The sequence below is a fragment of the Oncorhynchus mykiss genome, chromosome 17 (genome assembly GCF_057628025.1).
Source record: "Oncorhynchus mykiss isolate SJ-2025 chromosome 17, ASM5762802v1, whole genome shotgun sequence".
Classification (NCBI taxonomy): domain Eukaryota; kingdom Metazoa; phylum Chordata; class Actinopteri; order Salmoniformes; family Salmonidae; genus Oncorhynchus; species Oncorhynchus mykiss.
The window spans coordinates 38462214-38488869 of NC_143038.1; the positions used below are offsets into that span (position 1 = coordinate 38462214).

At 42.5% G+C, this 26656-nt stretch overlaps 1 protein-coding gene and 1 long non-coding RNA gene across 42 annotated transcripts in view; one reads left to right on the forward strand and one right to left on the reverse strand.

Moving 5' to 3' along the window:
- celf4 (CUGBP, Elav-like family member 4) overlaps positions 1–26656 on the reverse strand; it is a 101938-nt gene that overhangs the window by 49697 nt on the left and 25585 nt on the right. For all 41 annotated transcript variants that reach the window (XM_090205505.1, XM_036950187.2, XM_036950199.2 and 38 more), the window contains exon 2: positions 17839–17921. In XM_090205505.1, coding sequence (XP_090061631.1) covers positions 17839–17921 — 83 coding nt within the window. The remainder of the gene's footprint in view (positions 1–17838; positions 17922–26656) is intronic.
- Positions 10218–13229, forward strand: LOC149975939 (uncharacterized). The gene is made up of 2 exons (XR_016487931.1): positions 10218–10429; positions 10764–13229. It is a non-coding gene; the product is annotated as an uncharacterized LOC149975939 (long non-coding RNA).

Consider the following 26656-nt stretch of genomic DNA (forward strand, 5'->3'; position numbering starts at 1 on the left):
GTGCTTAAATATAATGTGCATGAGATATCCAGCCAAAAAAGCTCAATAGAAGGTGCTTCTTTATCACCAGAAATAGACACATTTTCAGCATTAAAACCTTAATCCGAGTGCTTTTCCCCAACATGTAAATAAAGAGCTTAGTTGGAGCCGCATTACAATTGGCAAAGAACAGAAACTTTTCTTGGCCAGGGCCCCCCGCCCTGGCAAACCGGCAACCCAGGGACTCCAACCATATGTCATATAAAAAAAAAATATATATATATTGTCTTATCTTCAGGTGAAAAATAATGGCAAGTAGAAGTAATCAACAATTCAAAAATGAATAGATTTTGTAGACAGTTTCATTATTTTGACCTCCCCACAGTTCATTAGAAGAGGAAGTGTAAACTCTAAATAGTCTATTAGCTTGAAAGGTAACTTGACCACGTAGCGAAAATGATATTGTTGTAAAATCTAATTTTCTGCAAGTCTACACATTTTTCCATTGAGCTGTTTTTTTTGTTTTTGTTGTTGTTGCAGTTTTAAGCTAATTTACAGCAATTATATGCTTCTTGCCATTGCTAATGCTGTGACCTGTGCATGTGGGCATGTGACCTGAATGCCCGTTTTTCGATTCTCCCTGACTGTCCAGCTTTTATTTAATTGTTAGTTCTCAAAGATTGTGTTATTTAAAAATATATATAGTTCAATATATTTTCTGCATGCTTTCTATTTGGTTTTGGTAATTTAATTTGGCACTGAAACAGTTTTTCCGTCCTGAAAATTTGCATTTAGACAATCCACCTAAGAATTTTCTATACATAAAAAACCTTGTAATTAGCTCCAATTACTGTAATTTTCTATATATTAAAGGGATAGTTCTGGATTATCACAATAAAGCCATTCATCTACTTCCCCAGAATAGGATGAACAGGAACAGCTAGCATGCTAACTGTTCCTGTAGACTTCCAGTCATTGCGCTAATGCTAGTTAGCATTGGCTCGAGAAACTACCTCTATCTTCTTTCATACTAGACGCAGAGACATAAATATAGTATCCACGATGGTATTCTGTTGCAGCTAAATTCTTGTGGACCCCCTGCAGTACCTCACAGCATTGGCCGCGAACCACAGTTTGAAAACTCCTGGTCTAACCATTAGGGCCACTGCCGTGTTGGCATGGGTTCAAATCTGAACCATGCCCCTATAACATAAACCGTCTTCCGACTTTCCTGTCTCTCTCACAGTATATCCTATGAAGAAAAACATTGCGTAACTTACCATGATGAGTATGACTGAACACTGCCACCAACATACAGCAGCCCAACGGAGAAGAGCTAGCTACGGAGGTCTAATTAGCAGGATTTAGTGTTGTGCATAATAAAGCTAAGCTAATAACTACACAATTATGAATCTGTAATAGCATTATGGAGACTTGAAGACTGTGGTAATGACATGCAATTAGAGCATAACAGTTATCACCAGGATCATAGCATCAATAATTCAACATGGCCACATCTCAGCCCAGTTGCAGAGTGAGGATGACATCTAGCCAGTAATAAGAGAGACTAGAGGAGATGGCTGGCTCTGTCCGGAGCCCACATGGTAAAGGCTGATGCCATATAGTTGAGCTCCCCGGCAAATATATTATTAAATATATTATTCAGGGTGCTAAGGATGTTCCAAGAATAAATGCAAAAATTCCAGCCAAATATTCACAGAAATGAATTGGTTCTCGTTTCCAAACAGTTGTTCGTTCTGCTTTCAAAATCCCATGCCATTTTTCATTTCCATAACAGACCATGAGCCATGAGTTCTGAGATGCTGTTGTTTCGTATTGGTGTGATTACAGTTTTGCCTTCTAAAAAAATGTTCAAACAAAGTTTCAGAAACAGTCATGTCATGTAACAAAAATGGTAAGGAAATGTGTAGTCTAGTAAAAGGTATAAGCTGATGCACACCCCACAATTTTTTGTAGAGGTGCTGACTAACGGAGAGTAAACTATAAAAAGAAAGAAAGTTGTACACTCATTATGCTCCCAAACATTTAATGGGTCTAGCAACCAACATTTTTGCATGCAGTGCCTGGTGGCAGCATAGCCAGCGACTCCCTCAAAGAGATTTGTTTATCCACAATATTTTTTTACCTCACTCCCAGGGTAATGTTATGTAAGTCTAACAACCAAAGGCTACTGGAGTCGACGAGACAGCTTTAGTCATTTGAAGATAAAAATATGACTGTTGGTTAAAATTGTGTTATTATGCAAAAAAAAACTAAACAGCCAAACTGAATACACTGACCCATAAAAACTGTTTAAATATCAATCGACTTAGTGAAAGATGAAAACAACTTTTCCAAAGTTTCATTAAGGCATGGGAACATCTTCATAGAAGTCAACTGCGATTCTCAACATCTGGGCTCCTTTGAAACCCCCGACAGCTTGCCTGCTGATCAGAGAGCTGCCAGATAGCTCAATGGTCCGCCCTGTTGGTGTGAGACAGGCAGAACAAATAAATGAAAAACATACTTCCAGGACCTCAGCATGATAGAGAGAGAAAAGGGAGAGAGAAAATGAAATAGAGAGAGCGAGAAAGAGATAGGAAGATTGAGAGAGGTGAAGAGAGAGAAACTGAGAGAGACAGGGAGAGAGAGAGATATGCTGTGGCCAACTGTGTTTTTACTGTGGGCACAGCATTCAATAACCACATGTGCACACACGGACACAAATGCATGCATGGATGCAACTGGCCGATGTTTGACACTCTCATGCCAACTATTACTGGTGTAGCAACAAAACTGTCCCTGGACCAGCACTTAAGGGCCTAATGCACTGACACCACTAACTCCCAGCTGTTGATGACCTCTGATGGATGTTGGGTATGTAAAGTTAAAGACAATGTGTCTAAGAAAAACTTAGTCCCTAGCTCAATCACTTCTGTTTGCCTTATAGCTTAGCAGGCACCTTCAACCAGGGCCACATGAAGCTCATATGTTTGGGAATGATCTATCTGCTCTATCTAATCCCCTGCATAGTTTATAAGGAAGGTTAAGCACCTCCTTTCCCAGGAGTGTGTTGACAGGACCTCACTGTTTTGTGCTAGCTACACAATAGTGATGAATGAGATGAGATACCCTCATGGAATGTAAAGAACTTGACACAGTGAAATTAGCTTCATACCGTAAATGCAATCCACTTTGGTGTAAAACACCCCAACTGTCCTTTCACTGATTTGCCTGATATCTGGAACAGTAGCAACACAGTAAACAGTGGCCACATTGCTGAGTCTACCTTTAACAATAAATACTGAAAACTAACTCTAACTTGCCTTCCTCCAATGTCTTTAACTCAAAATGAGCCTTGAACAACTACAGCTAACACATACTAACATAGCCACTGTTCAAAAACTCCAATATTCTATTATGCAGCCGGTGCAAATTCATTTGTCGGTCTAATTTTGCAGGTGCCCTTAACGCGTCGATCAACAACAGGCGGCTCGCCGTGAACAAGCGGCGCCATCTGTGTGTTCTGGAGCGCCAGTCACCATGGAGTCATCCCTCTATGCCACGGCAACACTAAGGCTGTGTCCCAAATAACATCCTAATCGCTAAATATTGTAGTGCACTACTTTCAACCAGGGCCCACAGGGCTCTGGTCAAAAGTAGTGCACTATGTAGGGAATAGGGTGCCATCTGGGGCGTAGCCTGAGACTCCATTAAGAACCGCGGGTCCATGCATCTTCGGCCATCATTTATTAGGCAAAAGGCAATTAGGAAGCCCCCAAAGACACCATGTGTGGTAAGGACCAAGTCTCCCCTCTTAATCACTTGTAGTAATTAGTTTCTCAGAGATGTATCATTAGGTATCAGAGCCTTTGCAATCTTCCCAGCCAACACGTTAGAGATGACAAAAGGAAGGAAGAAGAAGAATAAAAGGTGGAATCATCACAATAACTGAGGTTTTGGGAGAGTTGGGGGAATGTCCAAAAACGTTACAAGGTTGTCCTACAAGGAGTGTAATCCATCAAAGTGATTTTTCTTTTCCCCCCCTCCTGTTCCAACGGCCTGTCTCCTTTGCAACGTAATAATTTTCCTCTCACAGTGTGACATTCATAAAGGATGCTGTGGCTGGGCTGGTACTGCGTCTTGCCAAAGTTCGGGAAGCTAATAAATGCGTCTCTGAAGTGTGCCTACTGCTGAGGCCAGGGGTGTCTTCCCTTCTCTCCCCATGCGACCCTGTTCCAAAACTCTCATGATGCTGCCTTCCTTCATTCTCTTCCTCAAGAAGGCTTTTATCTATACAGTCTTCTCAGATCAAAGATCTATTCATTGACTATAGCAAGAAAGAAGGACAGCTGTTTGAAGAACGTGGCGAGAACATGCAAAGGTGTGAGTCAAAGGTTAGTTCAAAAGTCAGGGTGATTTGAACCCTGGGAAACCCCTTCCTGACCTGAAGATACACAGGGGGATCTGATCCTCTGGCGGTGGATGTGACAGCCTAACATACCTGATCAGTCAATCCAGCTCAATTCTAGACAGCGTAAATTGCTCTTTGCTAACATGAAGGAAAAGCTATCTCTGAATGGTTTCACACCCCATGCTTCAGCAAGACTCGAGCAAACCTATAGGACAGTGTCTTTACTTTATGGCAACTTAAACAACAAATTCACTTTTTTCATCTTTATTTTGGACTCGAGTGATACTTCTCCGTGTAGCCGCATGCACACATGGAAAAGTATTGTGGGCTACATTGTCGCAAAAAAATTGAATATTTACGTTGCGGATAAAACTTGGAATGACACCATTTCATAAAGCCCTGCATCACTATACTGAGAACGTTGCCATTTCTAAAAGGATGAATTTGGGTGTTTTTGGATCCTTTGTTCATGTTTTACCTCTGCCTCTGTAATGCAGAACGAGCATGAGTGTTTTTCAAATCTGTCGTTCTGCCCCTGAACAGGCAGTTAACCCACTAGGCCATCATTGAAAATAAGAATTTGTTCTTAATAGGGCCTTGGGCATGTATTTTAGAAGTGTCTGGAACTCAATCGGAGGGATGCGACACCATTCATGGGAAATTCCATCATTTTGTGTTTTGTTGATGGTGATGGAAAATTATGTCTCAGGCACCGCTCCAGATTCTCCAATTAGTGTTTAATTGGGTTGAGATCTGGTGAATAAGACAGCCATGGCATATGATTTACATAGAATGTTATGCTCATCAAACCATTCACTGACCGCTCCTGCCCTGTGGATGGGGTCATTGTTATCTTATGTAGGCATTGCCATGGTAGCCAAAATAATGACCTGCCCAGCATTTTGACCCTAAGCATGATGGGATGTTAATTTCTTCATTAACTCAAGAACCACAGTTGTGTGGAAGCACCTGCTTTTAATACACTTTATATCCCTCATTTACTCAAGTGTTTCCATTATTTTGGCAATTACCTGTATGTCGTTTCAAAAGCTAAAGCCTTCTCTTAAAGAAATCTTAGAATTACACATTTGCTTAATAATTAACTACTTACTTCTCAGAATCCTAACATTGTTTGCTTAAAATGCCTCCCAAAGCTAATTCCTGTGGCTCTCTCTTTTCCCAATACTGTCTTGACTACCTACGACTGTATCTCAGATTCTGCTGATGCGCTCACCCAGTACATGTCAAAGCACTTTACCAAACATGTAGACTGAGGAAAAACACAGAATAAAGAGAGAGAGGGGGATGGGATGGGGAGGGAAAAAAAGCTAACAGTTTGTGGTGAATTTGGCTCAGACAGCAAGATTCTCTTTGAATCTGAGAGTGTGTCGGAGAAGAGAGGAGAAGCGAGGATAGAAAACTCTGTCAGAGCGATTGTTCTTCCATGTAGAGAGGTGGCACAAAGAAACGTGAGCGGACCTTCCAGTGGGAGGGGTGTGAGAGAAAGAGAGAAAAAAGACATAGTAAATAAATAAAAAGGTAAAAAGATTATTGATGGTAAGGAAGCTAGCTAAAAAATAATATAGTAGAGTAAATAATGTTACAGCACTAATAAACACAATTGTTTTCCCCAAAAAGTATTGAAATATTTATGCAATTTGCAGACATATAAAACACAAGCTTGCAGACTCTCCATCTCTCTTTCTCTCCATCTCCCTTTCTCTCTCTCTCTCTTTCAATACAATTCAATTTAAGGGCTTTATTGGCATGGGAAACATATGTTTACATTGCCAAAGCAAGTGAAATAGATAATAAACAAAAGTGAAATAAACAACAACAAGTTAACAGTAAACATTACAGTTCCAAAAGTTCCAAAATAATAAAGACATCAAATGTCATTTTATGTATATAAACAGTGTTGTAATGATGTGCAGTCTCTCTCTCTCTCTCTCTCTCTCTCTCTCTCTCTCTCTCTCTCTCTCTCTCCTTTGGGTTTCCTTTAGCATGGAATGGAAAATATGGTGCTGTATAACGTGATGGTCGGGAGTAGGACACAGGATTGGAGGATTCTAAATTGTTTGCATTAGACAACTTTGTTCCAATATTTCTGTAAATCAGTGATATTTATTCCCATAGTAATTCGTATGGATCCATAACTAAATCAACATCCTCATTTTAAAAGAGTATTTTTATTTTATTAATGAAATGTGTTTATTTGTTTATTAGGCTACTGAGCAGTCTACAATACATACTGTAGTAAACATGGGAAAGTGCCTAATTCCTTACATAAGGGAGAGCAGGCCAGGATTTTTAATGAATTTATTTGCAAATTATGGTGGAAAATAAGTATTTGGTCACCTACAAACAAGCAAGATTTCTGGCTCTCACAGACCTGTAACTTCTTCTTTATGAGGCTCCTCTGTCCTCCACTCGTTACCTGTATTAATAGCACCTGTTTGAACTTGTTATCAGTATAAAAGACACCTGTCCACAACCTCAAACAGTCACACTCCAAACTCCACTATGGCCAAGACCAAAGAGCTGTCAAAGGACACCAGAAACAAAATTGTAGACCTGCACCAGGCTGGGAAGACTGAATCTGCAATAGGTAAGCAGCTTGGTTTGAAGAAATCAACTGTGGGAGCAATTATTAGGAAATGGAAGACATTCAAGACCACTGATAATCTCCCTCGATCTGGGGCTCCACGCAAGATCTCACCCCGTGGGGTCAAAATGATCACAAGAACGGTGAGCAAAAATCCCAGAACCACACGGGGGGACCTAGTGAATGACCTGCAGAGAGCTGGGACCAAAGTAACAAAGCCTACCATCAGTAACACACTACGCCGCCAGGGACTCAAATCCTGCAGTGCCAGACATGTCCCCCTGCTTAAGCCAGTACATATCCAGGCCCGTCTGAAGTTTGCTAGAGAGCATTTGGATGATCCAGAAGAAGATTGGAAGAATGTCATATGGTCAGATGAAACCAAAATATAACTTTTTGGTAAAAACTCAACTTGTCGTGTTTGGAGGACAACAAATGCTGAGTTGCATCCAAAGAACACCATACCTACTGTGAAGCATGGGGGTGGAAACATCATACTTTGGGGCTGTTTTTCTGCAAAGGGACCAGGACGACTGATCCGTGTAAAGGAAAGAAAGAATGGGGCCATGTATCGTGAGATTTTGAGTGAAAACCTCCTTCCATCAGCAAGGGCATTGAAGATGAAACGTGGCTGGGTCTTTCAGCATGACAATGATCCCAAACACACCGCCCGGGCAACGAAGGAGTGGCTTCGTAAGAAGCATTTCAAGGTCCTGGAGTGGCCTAGCCAGTCTCCAGATCTCAACCCCATAGAAAATCTTTGGAGGGAGTTGAAAGTCTGTGTTGCCCAGCAACAGCCCCAAAACATCACTGCTCTAGAGGAGATCTGCATGGAGGAATGGGCCAAAATACCAGCAACAGTGTGTGAAAACCTTACGAAGACGTTTGACCTCTGTTTTTGCCAACAAAGGGTATATAACAAAGTATTGAGATAAACTTTTGTTATTGACCAAATACTTATTTTACACTATAATTTGCAAATAAATTCATTAAAAATCCTACAATGTGATTTTTTTGATTTTTTTTCTCATTTTGTCTGTCATAGTTGAAGTGTACCTATGATGAAAATTACAGGCCTCTCTCATCTTTTTAAGTGGGAGAACTTGCACAATCGCTGGCTGACTAAATACTTTTTTGCCCCACTGTGTATATATATATATATATATATATATATATATATATATATATATATGTTTATATATGTATATATATTTTCTTCATAACATTAACCGTGTGTAGGTAGATGTGGAAAGATAGATACAAATTATTTGGGGGGGTTCACATTAGCTCAAGTTTTGGGGTGGGGGGTTCACACCTAGCTCGGCAATTATACAATTCATTGGTAAAGGTTGAATAGTCTATTGTTCAGCTAATAGCCCATCCTGCTACGCTTGTGAAAAACTAATAATACTACTTTCCACATGTTAAAGATTCCAATTGATAAAGTGTTTTTAGCCACAATCGGCCCCAACCCCAAATAATACATTTGTACACAGTCGATAGCGTGCTGGACTTCGGGCTAGAATGTAGAGGGTTCAAAACCTGCTCCCTGCTTGTTTCATTCCGTTATTATGCCCATCTTAGAGCAAATAGCCTGGACTCCCTTCTCGTTCCTCGCTCTCTTCCACGCGTCATTCAGCACGCTTGTGGGCGTGCTGGCAGGATGTACAGTTTTTTATTCTCTATATATGAATTACAAATCAGCTTTTACTTAAATCATGTTTCTAGTCTATTGCATAGTTACAATGTGTAATCATTGATGTCCCAGGAGCAGGAGTGGTAAACACGTGTATAATTGTAATACATATATGCAGACACAGCATCATTCAAATAATGTAGTTTGATACATCTGGTATTGGATATGACTGAAAAAAAACTTGCTAACTAGCGGTTTTCGTAAATTAACTTTATGGCAAAAGAATATGCACGGTCATTTGTCTCTACATTAACTAACATATTCCTCTCAATTGTAAACGTTTTGCTTGAGTCGTTATGACGTTATAATTACTTAAATGTTTTTTCAGCCATCTTTACTGAAGAAAGTCACCAGGGTCGGGTGTCTCGCGTCATATTCGTCATTGGAACCACTTGACATGATTGGTGAAATGAAAACCTTCGAACCCAAATGCATAATGAGTGCTCTAACTCCCCCTTGTGGTGGTCTGGAGCAATGAATCCGTGACACTGGGTACCTCTAAGTCCCACGGTGTAAGCTCGCAACTTATAAAGGAGGAACCACTGTAGAAAAGTGAAATAAACAATAAAAAGGAACAGTATACATTACACTCACAGAAGTTCCAAAACAATAAAGACATTACAAATGACATATTACGTATATATACAGTGTTGTAACAATGTGCAAATGGTTAAAGTACAAAAGGGAAAATAAATCAACATAAATATGGGTTGTATTTACAATGGTGTTTGTTCTTCACTGGTTCTCTCTCTATCTCTCGATCACACACTGCTCACAGCAGTGGAATACAGTATCAGGGCATAGTATACCGAAGGCTCATTGAACGCAGTCTGGCAGTCTGCAAAAGCACACACAGAACCGCCAGCCAGGTTATAGGAAAGGACAGAACGTTCTGGGTGTTACAGCAGAGTGAAGAAAGACACTCTCCACAGCGCCATAGAGTCCATAAACAGTGATGGATGGCCCATCATAATTTACCTCTTTGGTGACTTTTCAACAGCGTCACACCCCAGGAATCACATGCAAGAGGTGAGCAAGCAGACAGTACAGACAGAGCAAAAGGCAGAGCACAATAGAAAGGCAATGCGGAGAAAATAAGGCCCAAGTGAGAAAGGGAAAGACAGAGATATATGTAGAAAGAGATAAAGAAAGAGAGATGAGAGGTGAGGAAATGTCTTTGACATCAGCCTGACTAAACATCCCCACACATACAAGCAAGTGAACACGCAGGCACACATGCACGCGCGCGCACACACACACACACAAAATGCTCAATTGGACCCTCTGCCCCCCTCCTGTCCTTGCTTCCCTCGATGACTCCATCCCACACACACTGTATCTAGAGCATGAAAAATCCACTGTCTCCTCTACTCACCTCTCCTCCCCTGCCAACGCAGAGAAAGAGAGAGAGAGAGAGAGAGAGAGAGCGAGAGAGAGAGAGAGAGAGAGAGAGAGAGAGAGAGAGAGAGAGAGAGAGAGAGAGAGAGAGAGAGAGAGTGTGTGTGTGTGTGGGGGGGCCAGATGCAGCAGGAAGGAAAGAGAACAAGGATGACACAGCGATAGTGTGTGACAAAGAGAGGGAGGGCAAAAGGGATATTGTAGCGAGAGAGACAGGGAGCAAGAGAGAGGACGGAATTAATCGCTTTCTCTAAGGCAACGAAAAAGAGAGTCCGAAAAAAAAGCAATTGCCACATGTACAGTATGACACAGAAGAGCCAAAGAGAGAGAGAAGGAAGTAAGTGCACCTAGAGAAAGTAAAACATTTACTTTCTCTTTTCACCAGGGAGAGGGCAAAGTAAACTACATATGACAGTTTCCTTTCACCCATGGGAGATGTGAAATTGGGACACTCAAGAGATGGCAAAATGAGAGCCTGAGTTACCTTGTTATTCCCATGACATAATAGGTCTTGAGAGTATCACAGCAACACATTGTGAGATCAGTAGTATAGCAATCGCAGTTAAAACCAAGTTAAAGATAATCATTGAATGATCAGTTGTGTTTTGGTTAAACAACGACAACATGTAATGGAATGACCAGTTCTGTTGAACTTGTTTGTCTGTTGTTAGGTAGGCAAGTCAGAGGACCCCTGAACATGCTTAAGGATAACTGAGAGGCTGATAAGGCAGCGCCAAGCAGCATCGCTGCCTACATTGTGCAGATATGAGACAAGCTGGACAGTCTGAAGGAGATGCATCTTCAACAGTCACAACAAAAGATAGTTTGTGTGTATGCATTGATATGTAGGCTACGTGTGCCTTTTTAAAAATGTATGTAGTTCTGTCCTTGAGCTGTTCTTGTCTATTGATGTTCTGCATTATGTCATGTGTCATGTTTTGTGTGGACCCCAGGAAGAGTAGCTGCTGCTTTTGCTACAGCTAATGGGGATCCTAATAGAATACCAAATACCAAAACGTATAAGGTTTGGTATGAGGATGGTCCATGGAGGGTGAATGACCCATCACTGCCTCAGCAGTGCAGTAGATGATAACTGAGGGGCTGTAAATTAATCCCAGGTTACATTGATGAACAAGCCCATGTTCCTCCTGAAGAAACAGAATAGTGATTATAACCCACTATGAAATGTATGAATTGTAAAATACCATGTCATATTGTGCTAGCAGCTGAATATTACATACAGTACATATAAAAACGACATTATTAGATTAAAAAAAAAGGTCTGCCTGCCTGCATACAGTAGAGAGAGAGAGAGAGAGAGAGTCTGGACAGCCCCTATTGATCGCCACCCGGCACACATCACCGCAACTTTCACAAATTGCTATTGAGAAGTGACCTGTAATGCAATTACTGCCCAATCCGGGGCCTAGGCCACCATCAATTATTAAAAGCTGCCGAGCCACGGCCTGGCTGATACTGTTCCACCTCCGCTCCGCTCCCTGTGTTGTCATTATCACGTCTGTCCACGGCTGGCCAGCTGTTTCACCACGTACCACACAGGCACCGGAAATAAGCTTTAGGACCAACGCTTCCCCTGGATAAAACGAAGTATTACGGCTATGGGCTGTATGCATACCTATCCTTGACCCAGGTGGTTGCTACTCATTGGTGATGGTGGATGGGGTGAGTTTCTCCCCTTAACAAGGTTATGTAAGCTCTTTTGGACCTAGTGGAAAACGTTTTTATGAATGCAATACGTTACTATTCAAATTCAAGTCCTGTCAAGTGAGAAGATGAGGACAGGAAGCTTAAACGCAGGTTGATATTTATTGAGTCTTGTCCTGGAGGCAGAACTGAGCGATATCTCCTTAGATAGGCCAGCTGCAAAGTCAAAATTGGCTCTGTTGTAAAAATGTATGAAAACAAAAAGGAGCTTTTTTTGTCTTAATTTAAGGTTAGGGTTAGGCATTAGGGTTAGCAGTGTGGTTAGGGTTAAGGTTATGGTTCAGTTTAAAATCAGATTTTAGGACTTTGTGATTGTGCTTGCTAGTGACCACTCTGCAGAACTGCCTCCAGAACACGATACACGATGAAAAACGCTAACGCACAGCTTCAACAGTTTGAGACATGGGCTCCTTCACCAAATGGCACCCTATTCCGCATAAAGTGCAGTACTTTTGACGAGAGCCCTATGCACTTCATAGGGACTAAATAGATGGGGCTCTGGTCAAAAGTAGTGCACTATATAGGGAATAGGGCGCCATTTAGGATGCGAACATGGCTCAGACGTGCACTCCCCCTTAGTCCCCCCTTCTCTCCTCCCAGCCACACTCATAAAACCCCTACCTCACCCAGAGAGCCAGGCAGTTATTGACCAATGAGGCGGCTTATTGAGAAAAGCTGCCATGAAAGTGGGTCATGTAGCCAATCAATGCCATGGATTTTTGGACCCAGTCATTATCTCTCCTCGAGAAAAAAAGAAACAGACACAAATCAGTGGTATGGAGACACCTTGCCTACACCTCCTCTCTCACCCCCTCTCTCTCTCTCTCTCTCTCTCTCTCTCTCTCTCTCTCTATCCATCCCTCTCTATTCCTCCCAACATCTCTCCCTCTATCACCCAGCTCCCTTTCCACCTTTCTTTTTCTTCTGTTTTCTTGTCCCCGGGTTGAAACGGGTGTCAGGAAGGGAAAGAGTGAGGGAAGGAAGGAAGGAAGGCAGGGAGGGAGGGAAGGAAGGAAGGCAGGGAGAGAGGGAGGAAAAGGGGGATGGTAGAACGGTGCTGGGCTGTGTGTGTATTTGAACATGCTCTGAAATGACTCATTGATTCACGAGCTTCTATGTTTTCTCATCTGACTTTGCGCTATTACAGTGTGAGTCGGTCGGCACTAGATTTCTGTGTGTGTATGTTACGCTGCTTATTCAGTGTGGAGGAGAATGTGTTTGTAAGAGTGTGCAGATGTGATGGTGGGTGTGAGAGTGACAGAAATACATGCATATGTATGAAGTGTGTTTATGTGGGGATGTATGAGAAAGATCTATGTCTATTTGTCTCTCACTTGTAATTTTATTTGATTCTTCTTCTTTTGGACTAGTCCTCCAAGTCCTTAAACATGAAAATAAAATGTATAATACTGTGTCTTTGTGTCTGTGTGTGTGTGTGTGTGTGTGTGTGTGTGTGTGTGTGTGTGTGTGTGTGTGTGTGTGTGTGTGTGTGTGTGTGTGTGTGTGTGTGTGTCTGTGTGTCTGTGTGTGTGTGTAGTCTGTGTGTCTGTATGTGTGATTAATGCTCACGGCTTTACACAAGTGTAATAGTATGTCTTGTGTGAGAATGTGTGTTTATGAGTTTGAGCGAGTATTTGCGCGTAGGTGTGTACACACACTGTGCCGGCTAGTCGTGCCCCCTCTCCTCCTTCTCCCTCACCCCCTGCTAGGGAGGCCTTGTGCCAAAATCAATAGATGCTTTCTGATGCATCATGCTGTTGTATGAGTCTGAAACACGAGAGGATCATAAATATGGCATCCAAAGGCACACATTTGAGACAGGTCCCATTTTATACCTGTCTTAAACCTCCCCGGTGAATCATGTTATAGACGCACACTTTGAATAAACTAATGCAACATTTGTTATGTTTAGTTTTTGTTTGGCATTGGTTTGACCTCTGGTTAAGTTCTTCTCTGTAAAAGGAACTTTAATGGATTTCTGTTAAAGATAACTATAATGGAAGAGCAACCTAATAATGTGCCAGCACCTGTGAAATCCTGAAGTAGTACACTATCTATACAGAAGTATGTGGACACAACTTCAATGAGTGGATTCGGCTATTTCAGCCACAACTGTTGCTGACAGGTGTATAAAATTGAGCACACAGCCATGCAATCTCCATAGACAAACATTGGCAGTAGAATGGCCTTACTGAAGAGCTCAGTGACTTTCAACGTGGCACCGTCATAGGGTGCTCACGAGTGGCGCAGCGGTCTAAGGGACTGCATCTCAGGGCTAGAGGTGTCAATACAGACACTCTGGTTTTGATTCAAGGCTGTATCACAACCGGCCGTGATAGGGAGTCCCATAGGGCGTCACACAATTGGCCCAGCATCGTCCAAGTTTGGCAGGTGTAGGCCGTCATTGTAAATACGAATGTGTTCTTAACCGACTTGCCTAGTTAAATAAAGGTAAAAAATATATTATAATAATACGTTAATTCCAACAAGTCAGTTCCTCAAATGTCTGCCCTGCTAGTGCTGCCCCAGTCAACTGTAAGTTCTGTTATTGTGAAGTGGAAACGTCTAGGAGCAACAACGGCTCAGCCGCGAAGTGGTAGGCCACACAAGCTCACAGAACAGGACCGGCGAGTGCTGAAGAGCGTAGAGCGTAAAAATTGAGCGTAAAAATCGTCTGTTCTCAGGTGCAACACTCACTACCGAGTTCCAAACTGCCTCTGGAAGCAACTGCCTCTGGAAGCAACGTCAGCACAAGAACTGTTCGTTCAGCTTCATGAAATGGGTTTCCATGGCCGAGCAGCCGCAAAAAAGCCTAAGATGACCGTGCGCAATGCCAAGCGTCGGCTGGAGTGCTGTAAAGCTTGCTGCCATTGGACACTTCACCATCTGGAAGTCTGACGGAAGAATCTGGGTTTGGCGGTTGCCAGGAGAATGCTACCTGCCCCAAAGCATAGATCCAACTGTAAAGTTTGGTGGATGAGGAATAATGGTAATAATAACACTTTTGAGATTAATTGGACCGCCGACTGCGAGCCAGGCCTAATCGTCCAACGTCAGTGCCTGGCTTCACTAATGCTCTTATGACTGAATGGAAGCAAGTCCCCTCAGCAATGTTCCAACATCTGGTAGAAAGTCTTCCCAGAAAAGTGGAGGCTGTTATAGCAGCAAAGGGGGGGGGACCAAACTCCATATTAATGACGATGATTTTGGAATGAGATGTTCGACAAGCAGGTGTCCACATACCTTTGGTCATGTAGTGTACACAAGTACACAGTCTACTCTAATCAATGTCAATCACTAGTGACTATGATACATAAAAACAAACAATTATCATATCCTACTAAAATACAAATGAGTAGTTTACTGTATACCATAGTTGATTCCACACAAAGGCCTGGTCCATTTCCAATAGCATTGCTAAGTTGTCCAACAATTCCAGCCATGAGATTCTGAATGTTGCTAGATAACCAGCTAAAACATTTTAAAATGCTTTGGAGAAAATGTCAACACGCTAGTGAAGTCGAAAATAATTTGAAAATAAAATAAAACTTCTAAAAGGTGAACTATCACTTTAAGATATCCCAGTAAGTCAGAGATACATCCGATCTGGAGCTCAAGCTCAGTTACACTTCTGATTTTCATGTTTACTTGATAGTTAAGTGCACTCGCAGGGTCCCCCGGCTCAAATTCAGTCCCCAACGAAAGGCCAAGAAGGAACATCAGCAGTGGAATTGGGCTCAAGCTCCCGATTTAAGTATCCCTGCAATAGGTATATCAATAAGTCATTTCAAGGTGCTTGTATCATGTCAATTCCTAGTGCCTTTAGGAGCACCTTCAGGGTATTTTCACTATGGAATCCAAATCCTCTCAGTTTAGGCGTCACCTGGGCATCGGCTGAGCTAGGCACAACACTGCTTTTCAAAACTTTCCAACATGAGGGAACAACTTTGAAAAGAAAGATGCCAAGTGAAGTGAAAATGGTGGTGGGGGGAGGGGCGATAGTTGGTTAAAAAGAGAAGAAAAGAAGCAAAGTGTGGATAAAACGTCCTACTGCCTTACTCATCTCTCCGCCAAGTCCCTGTTCTTTCCCTAATCAACTCATTTGTTGTGTTTCTCTGTCTTCACCTCTGTAAGGCTTCAAAGACCGCGTCTCCCAGACTCCTCTGCTTCTTTAAGGTTGGCTGCTCATACCAGAACTGTCCTGGAGAATTATACTTGTTTACTTAGCATTCACAATGAGTCGACAAACCTAAGCAATCACCGGCGGGCCGATCTGGGATTGGCTAATTAGCATTTCTTATTAAACGACGGTGATGGGTAGTGACTTCAATTAAATTCATTTGCTGTGGGTTCCTCAAGATTACTACGATGACGCCACTGCCGCCGCCACTGCCGCCTCCTCGCAACATTTACACAAGCTACAGGGACTGCTCTAGTCACTGTGAAGCTTTCAAAAAGTATGGATCGTTACATTAAAAAAGGGCCCTTTACTGATAACATAGATGTCGTACCACGTACTGTGCATACAACAACACTCAATAAGGCAAAATCTTCATTGTGAACAGAAAATCAAATTTTTTGTTTTGGCCAAATGTTAAATGTATCTTCTTTTTTTTGGTGTGTGACTGCGCCATTCCTGCTCGGGGGGATGAAAGCAGAGAAAGAGAGAAGTATCCACAGCGGCAGAGGCAGCGCACGACTCCTCTCTTCCGCACTGCACATCTATGATGTCATAATCACTCACATCAAAGGCTTTCTGCTCAACATGGCGACTGTCAACCTCCCTGGAGGCGTCATTAAAAAACGAACAGGCCCAACCAAGCGAGCCCTGACAGAGACGCATCAAAACTCAACGCACACACATACACACACATATGGCACAGATACACAATGTTAAAGCCCTGCAACATAGTGCTGGGTTAAAAAATAAAAAAATATATTCAAGTATACATTGGATCCAGATAGTGTAGGAGTTGTTGCTTGCAATCATATTGTACATACAGTATGTTATACAGGTAACTGCCAAAATAAAGGAAACACCAACTTAAAGTATTCAATAATTTGGTGTTTGTCCGTAGTGGTGAAAAACGCTGTCTCAGGCGCCGCTCCAGAATCTCCCATAAGTGTTCAATTGGGTTGCAATCTGGTGACTGATACACACACACACACACACACACACACACACACACACACACACACACACACACACACACACACACACACACACACACACACACACACACACACACACACACAAATACACACACACAAATACACACACACACTTTCGCAACATGCACACACACACCACCCTTTAAACCCCCATTTGCTCCTTTGAGACCACTGTTTCAAAGTCACTGAGGTCTCTTTTTCTAACCATGGTAGCCAAAATAATGGGCAACTGGGTATTTTTATACATGACCCTAAGCATGATGGGATGTTTAATTAACTCAGGAACCAAACCTGTGTGGAAGCACCTGCTTTAAATGCACTTTGTATTCCTCATGTACTCAAGTGCTTCCTTTCTTCTGTATGTACGAACATAATGTTGTTAGACACGTTAGATATACTGTTTGTATATTTACAGTATATTGTTGGCCCTACCACAGAACACACACATACACACACACTGCAACTATAAATAGGCCTGCTCTGATGTGATGCTATGTGGTTTCTCCCCGTGGGTTTGTGTGACTGTCAGAGGGAGAATGAAAAGGCGAGGGAGGGGGAGAAAGAGGGAGAGGGACGCATGGAGAAAAAGAGGGAGAACAAATGGGAAAAGAGGGTGGTGTACGTGTGTTGTTGTGTGTACAGTATGTCAACAGTAAAGACATTGTGTGGCACCTTTGAATGCAAACACATTTGTGTGGCAAGGTGTGTGCGTTGTGTGTGTGGGTGCCTAGCTGTGTGTGATCTTTATGGGTGTCGGAATCTGTTTAACATTTATTTGTCTGGGTGCATGTTAAGGTGCTTGAGGGGCCATAAAGTACAAACAGTATGACAGTGTGGTGGTAAACTTACCCCTGGCAGGGTCTTCTGCTCATGAAGAGCATTCTGAGCTTTCAGGGCCGACTCTCTGGCACAGTAGGTAAGGAAGGCACAGCCTGAGAGAGAGAGAGAGACCGAAAGAGAGAGAGACATAGAGAGGGGGTAGGGAGAGGGAGAGAAAGGATAATGACGTTAGCATACTGGGGCAGACACTGAGAGACAGCGAAGGAGGAGACGACTCAAACTCGTTACAGGCAAAAATCCAAGAACACAAACTAACACAAACAGAGCCATCCCTGGGGGAGAGAGAGAGAGAGAGAGAGAGAGAGAGAGAGAGAGAGAGAGAGAGAGAGAGACAGAGAGAGAGATCAAAGAGAGAGAGAGAGAACGAAAGAAAGAAAGTGAGAGGGAGCGAAAGAAAGAAAGAAAGAGAGAGAGAAAGATGGAGAGAGAACGAGAAAGAATGAGAGAGAAAAATAATGAAAGAGTGAGAGAGAGAAAGAATGAAAGAGTGAGAGAGTGAGTGAAAGAAAGAGAGAGATGGTAAGCCTGCAGCTAAAGAGTACTATCTCCGAAGCGCTACCTACATGGCCTACTATACACTGAGTATACCAAACATTAGGAACACAATCCTAATATCGATTTTACTTTATAAGGTGTCAAACGTGTTCCACACGGATGTCGGCCCATGTTGACTCCAATGCCTCCCAGAGTTCTGTCAAGTTGGCTGGCGGTGGACCATTCTTGACACACATGGGAAACAGCAGCGTTGCAGTTCTTGACACAAACCGGTGTGCCTGGCACCTACTACCATACCCCGTTCAAAGGCACTGAAATCTTTTGTCTTGCCCATTCACCCTCTGAATGGCACACACACACACACCCAATCCATGTCTCAATTGTCTCAAGGCTTAAAAAGCTTTAACTTATCTACTCCCCTTCATCTACACTGATTGAAGTGGATTTAACAAGTGACATCAATAAGGGATCATAGCTTTCACCTGATAAGTGTATGTCATGGAAAGGGCAGGTGTTCATGCTGTTTTGTATACTCAGTGTATGTATGCTAAACAGTTAACTATACACTTTCCCTTTCCATGTTATCACTTCTCGTGTGGCAGAGATTAATAAACGTGTGCAAGCTAATCTAGCTATACTAGCTACTTTCTCCCAAAACATGTCAAATCGTATGTGGCTCTCCTCTCTCTCTCTCTCTCTCTCTCTCTCTCTCTCTCTCTCTCTCTCTCTCTCCCTGCAAGTCTGCAGTTATCCAGTCGACCATCAGTGTGCGTCGGTCCTCACTTTGCTGTGACAAGGCAGACATTTCCCTGACAGTCTTTCTTTCTGCACCATATGTTCCCACAATCCCCAGTTTCCCTAGCACCTGGGCTGACATGAGGGGGCTGCCAGGGAGATGCCGGAGACTCAGGCAAACTAAGAGAAACCACAGGAACATGTCACTCACAGGCCCCCTTGACAGGAAGCCTATGTAGTGCTGTCATAAGGCTGACATAGTGTTAGCTAAGGAGAATCTTATTTAGAACTGTCCAACTGTTGACTGTGAATGTTATTATGGAGACCCTCCATGAACAGGAACATGTAACACAGAAACCCCGGAACCATGTTCAGAGGACCCCAATAGAAATCGTCTGTAGGGCCTGTTTGCGCTTCAACATCACATTCTCCCCACCGTCAATTTGTAACATGCGTTGTTACCATGAAAGCATGAGGTGAAAATGAAATGAAATATTTCCTTTGAAAGAAATGAAAGGATGAAAATGTGTCAATGTATGAACAAAAATATGTTTACACAATGCACTGGTGATGCTTATTAGGCAGTTCGCCATCAAGGCATAAGTAGCTGATTGGTGTGACATTTTTTGTCTTTTTTGTTTTTCTATTTAGACTTGGACTTTCTTTCAAAGACTCAAAGATGTTAAGTTCTCCAATCTTTTATTTCTGTCAAGTTTACAGTTTGTGTCTGTTTATTACTAATTCAAACCCCAGAATGTTTTCGGGCATTGTAAAAACACCAGGTTGACTCCCCTCACGGGACTGTCATAAAGACAGTTCACACTGTCCTAGAGATTGTACATATACACAGTTTTAAAATATAATGAACAAACTAAAAGCCGTCTGCGAGCTGTGAGTAGCATTTTGCAATCAAAAAGACTGTGTGAACATTCAAAACGCCGCTTTAGTACAGCGGGCAGTAGTCAACAACAGAACTAAACAAGGATGCCTGAAGAGTAGATCTCGTATCTTTCTAGCTCTATGCCTCACGTTCTCACTCTTTTGTTCACATTCAACTTGTCAACATCCTTTTTGATGTAAAGTTATATCATTAATATCTGTGGTATCTGGCTATTTACATATTGACATGTTATGGGCAAAGAGAGTGGGGGCCAGACGAGCTGCGGCATGTATGAAGAGCAGGGCTAACTAGTGTGCCTGGGGAGCTGGTCTCAGTCGCTGTGTGTGCTTGGCTCTGTGTCTTTAACCCTGGGCTGGTCTGATTGCGGGCCGCTGGAGAGCTCACTCCGCCTGTTGCTGTTTTTAATTAATGCCATGCTCATTAGCCCGAGTGGGAGCTCGCTGCTGACAGCCTGCTACCTCCTACCTACCTCCTCCCTGTCATGTTACGCTACATGCCAGCTGCCTCTCCCAAAGGAGGAACACGTGTGTGTGTGTGTGTGTGTGTGTGTGTGTGTGTGTGTGTGCAAGCCTGGGCTTCACACACATCGCTCATACAGGGGTACACAACACACACACGTTGATTTTACTATCCAAGCTGGGACCAAAAAATTGATTCCTATTCAAAATCCTATTTTCCCTCACCCTAAACCTAAACCTTAACATAACCCTAACCCCAACCTTAACCCCAAATCACTAACCCTAAAACCAAACCTAACTCCTAACCCTAATCCTATCCCGAAAGCCTAACCCCAATTGTAACCCTAACCCTAATCCTATCCCTAAACCTAACCCCTAAGCCTAAAAGAGATTTTTTCCTTTTAGGGACCGCAGAAATGTTTGTCAAAGTTTCCTTGATTTACTATCGTTGTGAGGACTTTTGGAACTCAAAAGGATAGTAAGGTCTAAACACACACACACACACACACACACACACACACACACACACACACACACACACACACACACACACACACACACACACAACACTCAACAAACACCCCAGTCATAGTCAGGCACAGCTCGGATCTTGCTGTGTCTGGCTCTAGCTAGTATCTGGCTAAAACACACACTGGTAGGAGCAGTGGATGGACATTCATCTTTGGTTGCCTTGCATTGTTTTACAATGCTACAAATTCAAATCAACAACAGTGCAGAGAAGAAAAGAGGCAGCGAATGAGAGAGAGAGAGAGAGAGAGAGAGAGAGAGAGAGAGAGAGAGAGAGAGAGAGAGAGAGGGGAAGATAAGGGAAAGAGCAAATGAACAGTAGAAAGCGGGGGTGGAGAAGGGAGAAGAAAGCGGTGCAGAGAAAGAGGCTAAGCGAGAGAGAGAGAGAGGGAGAGAGAGAGAGAGAGAGGGAGTAGAGATAGAGAGGGGGGACAAGATAGAAAAGTAAAGGGAGGTAGAGAGAGAAAGGTAGAGAGAAAAAGGTAGTGAGAGAAAGGTAGAGAGAAAAGGGTAGAGGTAGAGGTAGAGAGCGAAGATAAGATCACCTTGCTGTGAACACCATCCCCTGTGTCCTACACTCGCCTCTTATCTCAACCACTGCAGACACCCTAAAGTGACACACATCCACCGACCTAAAGGGACACACACCCACCGAGAGAGAGAAAGAAAGAGGGAAAGACAGAAGGGAGTAAAAGAGAGAGAGAGAGAGAAAGGAATCAGGGATTGAAAGAGACAATGTCTAAAAAGTAGGAAAGATAGGTTGGAAAGACACCACTACTTTCTTCACCTACGGCAGGTAGCCTAGTGGTTAGAGCGGTGGTCCAGTAACCGCAAGGCTGCTAGATCGAATCCCCGTGCTTACAAGGTCAAATTCTGTTGTTCTACCCCTGAACAAGGCAGTTAACCCACTCTTCCTAGGCTGTCATTGTAAATAAGAATTTGTTCTTAACTGACTTGCCTAAATGAATCTTACCAGTGATTTGAGAAGAAGCTGTCGGTGACAATACATTTATTGCCAAGTGGCCAAACTCTCTTATCTTCTGTTACAAGAGATTCCAATTGCAAGATGTCTAACTGAAGATTTGCTGGCATCAATTAAGCCCGTGCCTCTCATGAAGTCCAATTATGACTTAACAAATGTGAGATCATGAGACTTGGTATTATCATTGCATTGTAATCATGGATGCCAAGAGAAGCCAGGCTTCCCAAATACATTTACCAAGGAAAAGGGCAAACGCATATAAAATCCTTTATCTTTCATCTCTCTGTGTTTTTGTCATATTCCGTCAATTCGCAAGAGGCTGAATGTATCTTACCGGAGAAAGCATCCAAGCGAGCAAACAGCACCCCTCTGTCTCTGTATGTGTAGGCCATCTATCTGATACTGTCTGGTCAAAAAGGGTATGACATTGTTGCTGCAAAGGAAGCCTTGAATGCAAGGGAAGCCAGCGAGCATTTGGCCTCCCGTGATAAAAAAGTATAAAATAATAGCCAATCAGTGTTGAGCTAAACTGAGTGAGCTGAACTGTGAATGGTTCTGGCGCACCAATAAATAAAGTGTCAAGAAGCCAGTTTGAATTTGGCTTCACATTTATCACATCTCCTCAAGAGAAATATGTCTTTGACAGAAACAACTTGAATTGTTGCATATTGTTGTGTTGTTGTACTCCGGTGGCTAGCTAAAATGGTCCCTTTCCTAAATTAACCATGAATGGAGATAGGGATTTGGACTTGTGGTTTTACTTAATTCTCAGTACTGGCAAATGACTATAACCGCGATTCTGATCAACCATTGGCTCATACCTTGTTGTGCCCCTGGCCCGAGAGGATGGAAGTTAAATATGTAGCTAGATGTAGAAGAATAATTTTAACTAACTAACATTACCCAAGAAAGGAAGTTAGGCTAGCAAGCAAGCATTTTAGCCAGGTAGCCGAGGACAACAAAAACTAAAAGTGTGTACTGTATGACAGAGTGATAGACTGTTTCGTCAACATGAAAGAGAATGACATGTTTTTTCTGCTTGCACGCACACACATACACACAAACATTGACCGCTACATCATATTTATCTTACATTGATTGGACTAAATTATTTAGGGTATTTTTGTTGTTGTAACTCTATTAGAGAAAGCATAGGTGATTTTATTATGTTGAAATGTTGAAGTTGAAATGGTGCTGGAATAGTGGAGGTGTCACGCCCTGATCTGTTTCACCTGTTCCTGTGATTGTCTCCACCCCCTCCAGGTGTCACTTATTTCCCCCAGTGTATTTATCCCTGTGTTTCCTGTCTCTCTGTGCCAGTTCATCTTGTATGTTAGTCAAGTCAACCAGCGTGTTTTTCCTGTACTCCTTTTGCTGTTCTCTTTTTGCTAGTCTTCCCGGTTTTGACCCCTGCCTGACTCTGGACTACTTTCCCGCCTGCCTGATCATCCTGCCTGCCCTGACCTTGATTCTGCCTGTCCTGACCTTGATTCTGCCTGCCCTGACCTTGATTCTGCCTGCCCTGACCTTGATTCTGCCTGCCCTGACCTTGATTCTGCCTGCCCTGACCTTGATTCTGCCTGCCCTTCGGTACCTTTTGGACTCTGAACTGGTTTTGACCCTTTTGCCTGTCCACGACTATTCTCTTGCCTTACAATATGTATTATTCCAATAGGGTAAGACTCCAACCATCTGCCTCCTGTGTCTGCATCTGGGTCTCGCCTTGTGTCATGATAGGAGGCAGCTCCAGTTTTCTTTGCAACTTGCGGAAACTCTCAGTGGTTCTAAATAAATATTTGTTTAGTAGTCGGAAAATGTCAGAAACATTCACTTGGTTGATCATGCTGTAGGTCACGTGACTGTTTGTTCCATGCACCATGTTTTGTGGACTTCACCGGACAGAGGTTGCTCTCCTGTTTTGTGATGAAACAAAGGTGTAGTTTAATTTATTCTGCCACTGTGTCTTCTTATTGTCTGGGCCTTAGGTCTATATATCACGGTGTCAAGGCACATGAACTAACAGGTTATAGAGCAAACAACACAATTATCACAACACATACAGTTGAAGTCGGAAGTTTACATACACTTAGGTTGGAGTCATTAAAACTTGTTTTTCAACCACACCACAAATTTCTTGTTAAGAGACTATACATTTGGCAAGTCGGTTAGGACATCTACTTTGTGGATGACACAAGTTATTTTTCCAGCAATTGTTTACAGACAGATTATTTCACTTGTAATTCATTGTATCACAATTCCAGTGGGTCAGAAGTTTACATACAGTAAGTTGACTGTGCCTTTAAACAGCTTGGAAAATTCCAGAAAATTATGTCATGGCTTTAGAAGCTTCTGATAGGCAAACTGACATAATTTGAGTCAATTGGAGGTGTACCTGTGGATGTATTTCAAGCCCTACCTTCAAACTCTTTGCTTGACATCATGGGAAAATCAAAAGAAATCAGCCAAGACCTCAGAACAACAATTGGAGACCTCCGCAAGTCTGGTTCATCCTTGGGAGCAATTTCCAAATGCCTGAAGGTACCACGTTCATCTGTACAAACAATAGTATGCAAGTATAAACACCATGGGACCACGCAGCCGTCATACCGCTCAGGAAGGACACCCGTTCTGTCTCCTAGAGATGAACGTACTTTGGTGCGAAAAGTGCAAATCAGTCAACAGCAATGGACCTTGTGAAGATGCTGGAGAAAACAGGCACAAAAGTATCTATATCCACGGTAAATCGAGTCCTATATCGACATAACCTGAAAGGCCGCTCAGCAAGGAAGAAGCCACTGCTCCAAAACTGCCATAAAAAAGGCAGACTACGGTTTGCAACTGCACATAGGGACAAAGATTGTACTTTTTGGAGAAATGTCCTTTGGTCTGATGAAACAAAAAATAGAACTGTTTGGCTATAATGACCTTTGTTATGTTTGGAGGAAAAAGACGGAGGCTTGCAAGCCGAAGAACACCATCCCAACCGTGAAGCACGGGGGTGGCAGCATCATGTTGTGGGGGTGCTTTGCTGCAGGAGGGACTGGTGCACTTCACAAAATAGATGGCAACATAAGGTAGGAAAATTATGTGGATATATTGAAGCAACATCTCAAGACATCAGTTAAAGTTAAAGCTTGGTCGCAAATGGGTCTTCCAAATGGACAATGACCCCAAGCATACTTCCAAAGTTGTGGCAAAATGGCTTAAGGACAACAAAGTCAAGGAATCGGAGTGGCCATCACAAAGCCCTGACCTCAATCCCATAGAACATTTCTGGGCAGAACTGAAAACGTGTGTGTGAGCAAGGAGGCCTACAAACCTGACTCAGTTACACCAGCTCTGTCAGGAGGAATGGGCCAAAATTCACCCAGCTTATTGTGGGAAGCGTGTGGAAGGCCACCCCGAAATGTTTGACTCAAGTTAAACAATTTAAAGGCAATGCTACCAAATAATAATTGAGTGTATGTAAACTTCTGACCCATTGGGAATGTGATGAAAGAAATAAAAGCTGAAATAAATTATTCTCTCTACTATTATTCTGACATTTCACATTCTTAAAATAAAGTGGTGATCCTAACTGACCTAAGACAAGGCATTTTTACTAGGATTAAATGTCAGGAATTGTGGAAAAACTGAGTTTAAATGTATTTGGCTAAGATGTATGTAAACTTCTGTCTTCAACTGTAGGTTGTAATATGGATAATTTTTCTGTCTTGGCTTTACCGATCATTTTACCCACACACTGCTACTGGCTATTATCATTCATGGCTCCCTCTACTAAAAAGTGTTATTTTATTCCCCCAAATATGTCAGAACATTTCAGCTATAGTCTTCAAAGAGTCCGTTGCATGAAAGGGCTCTATAGCCTTGCACATTAGCAACTCTGAAAGAAAATCCTCGCCTTTAAAATGTTATTCAGTCAGTCAATAAAAATCTCCAGATCTCTCACCTCTGTTTTGTTAGCACTTATCTGGACCCGAAAGGTAGGACCAAGTACAGCCTTTTCTCCATAAACAAAATATGTTTTCACTTCAGTTTAAAGATTGATTTTAAGAGATGAAAAACGTGACTAGATTACTTTGCAAGGTCTCAGCGCTCTGTGAGCTTTACTAAAGAGGAATTCCAGCCACATTTGTTATAACAAGGTGCTATGAACCCTTTACAACTAGGGATGTGCATCTCTCCTTTCATGAACGATTTGATAAGCATTTAGATACATTACATTGGTTGTCACTCAACTAATAAAGGCTATGGTTTGACATTGCGAAAGCCATTTTACAAGCATCCGAATGCTGAAGGTTTCGTGCAGATGGACGAATAGCCTATTAGAACCACATAGGCCAACCTCTCCCTGGCGCGAGCATCTGTGTCCCCCGCCCTGTGCGCCCTGTTATTATCTGACAGTCATATGCCGTTACATGCATAAAAGTTCAATAGGCTACTGAACTGACGGAGAGGACGCATCAATTAATTCAAAACAGGTAAGAGGTATTTTCGTAATAAAACAAGATTGAATCTTTTTTTTTTGTTATCCGACCGATGCATGCTTCATTTGGATCGATGCACTAGTATCTTTAACATTGGAACCGGGACTGATGCATATTGGTGAATCGTTACATCCCCGTTTCTAACTCCTGTGTAACTCTGGCATGAGACTTAATGACACATTAATGCAACATAAACTAGTCTGTATGCAATAGCAGCACAGTGACTTGTTGGAAGGGTAAC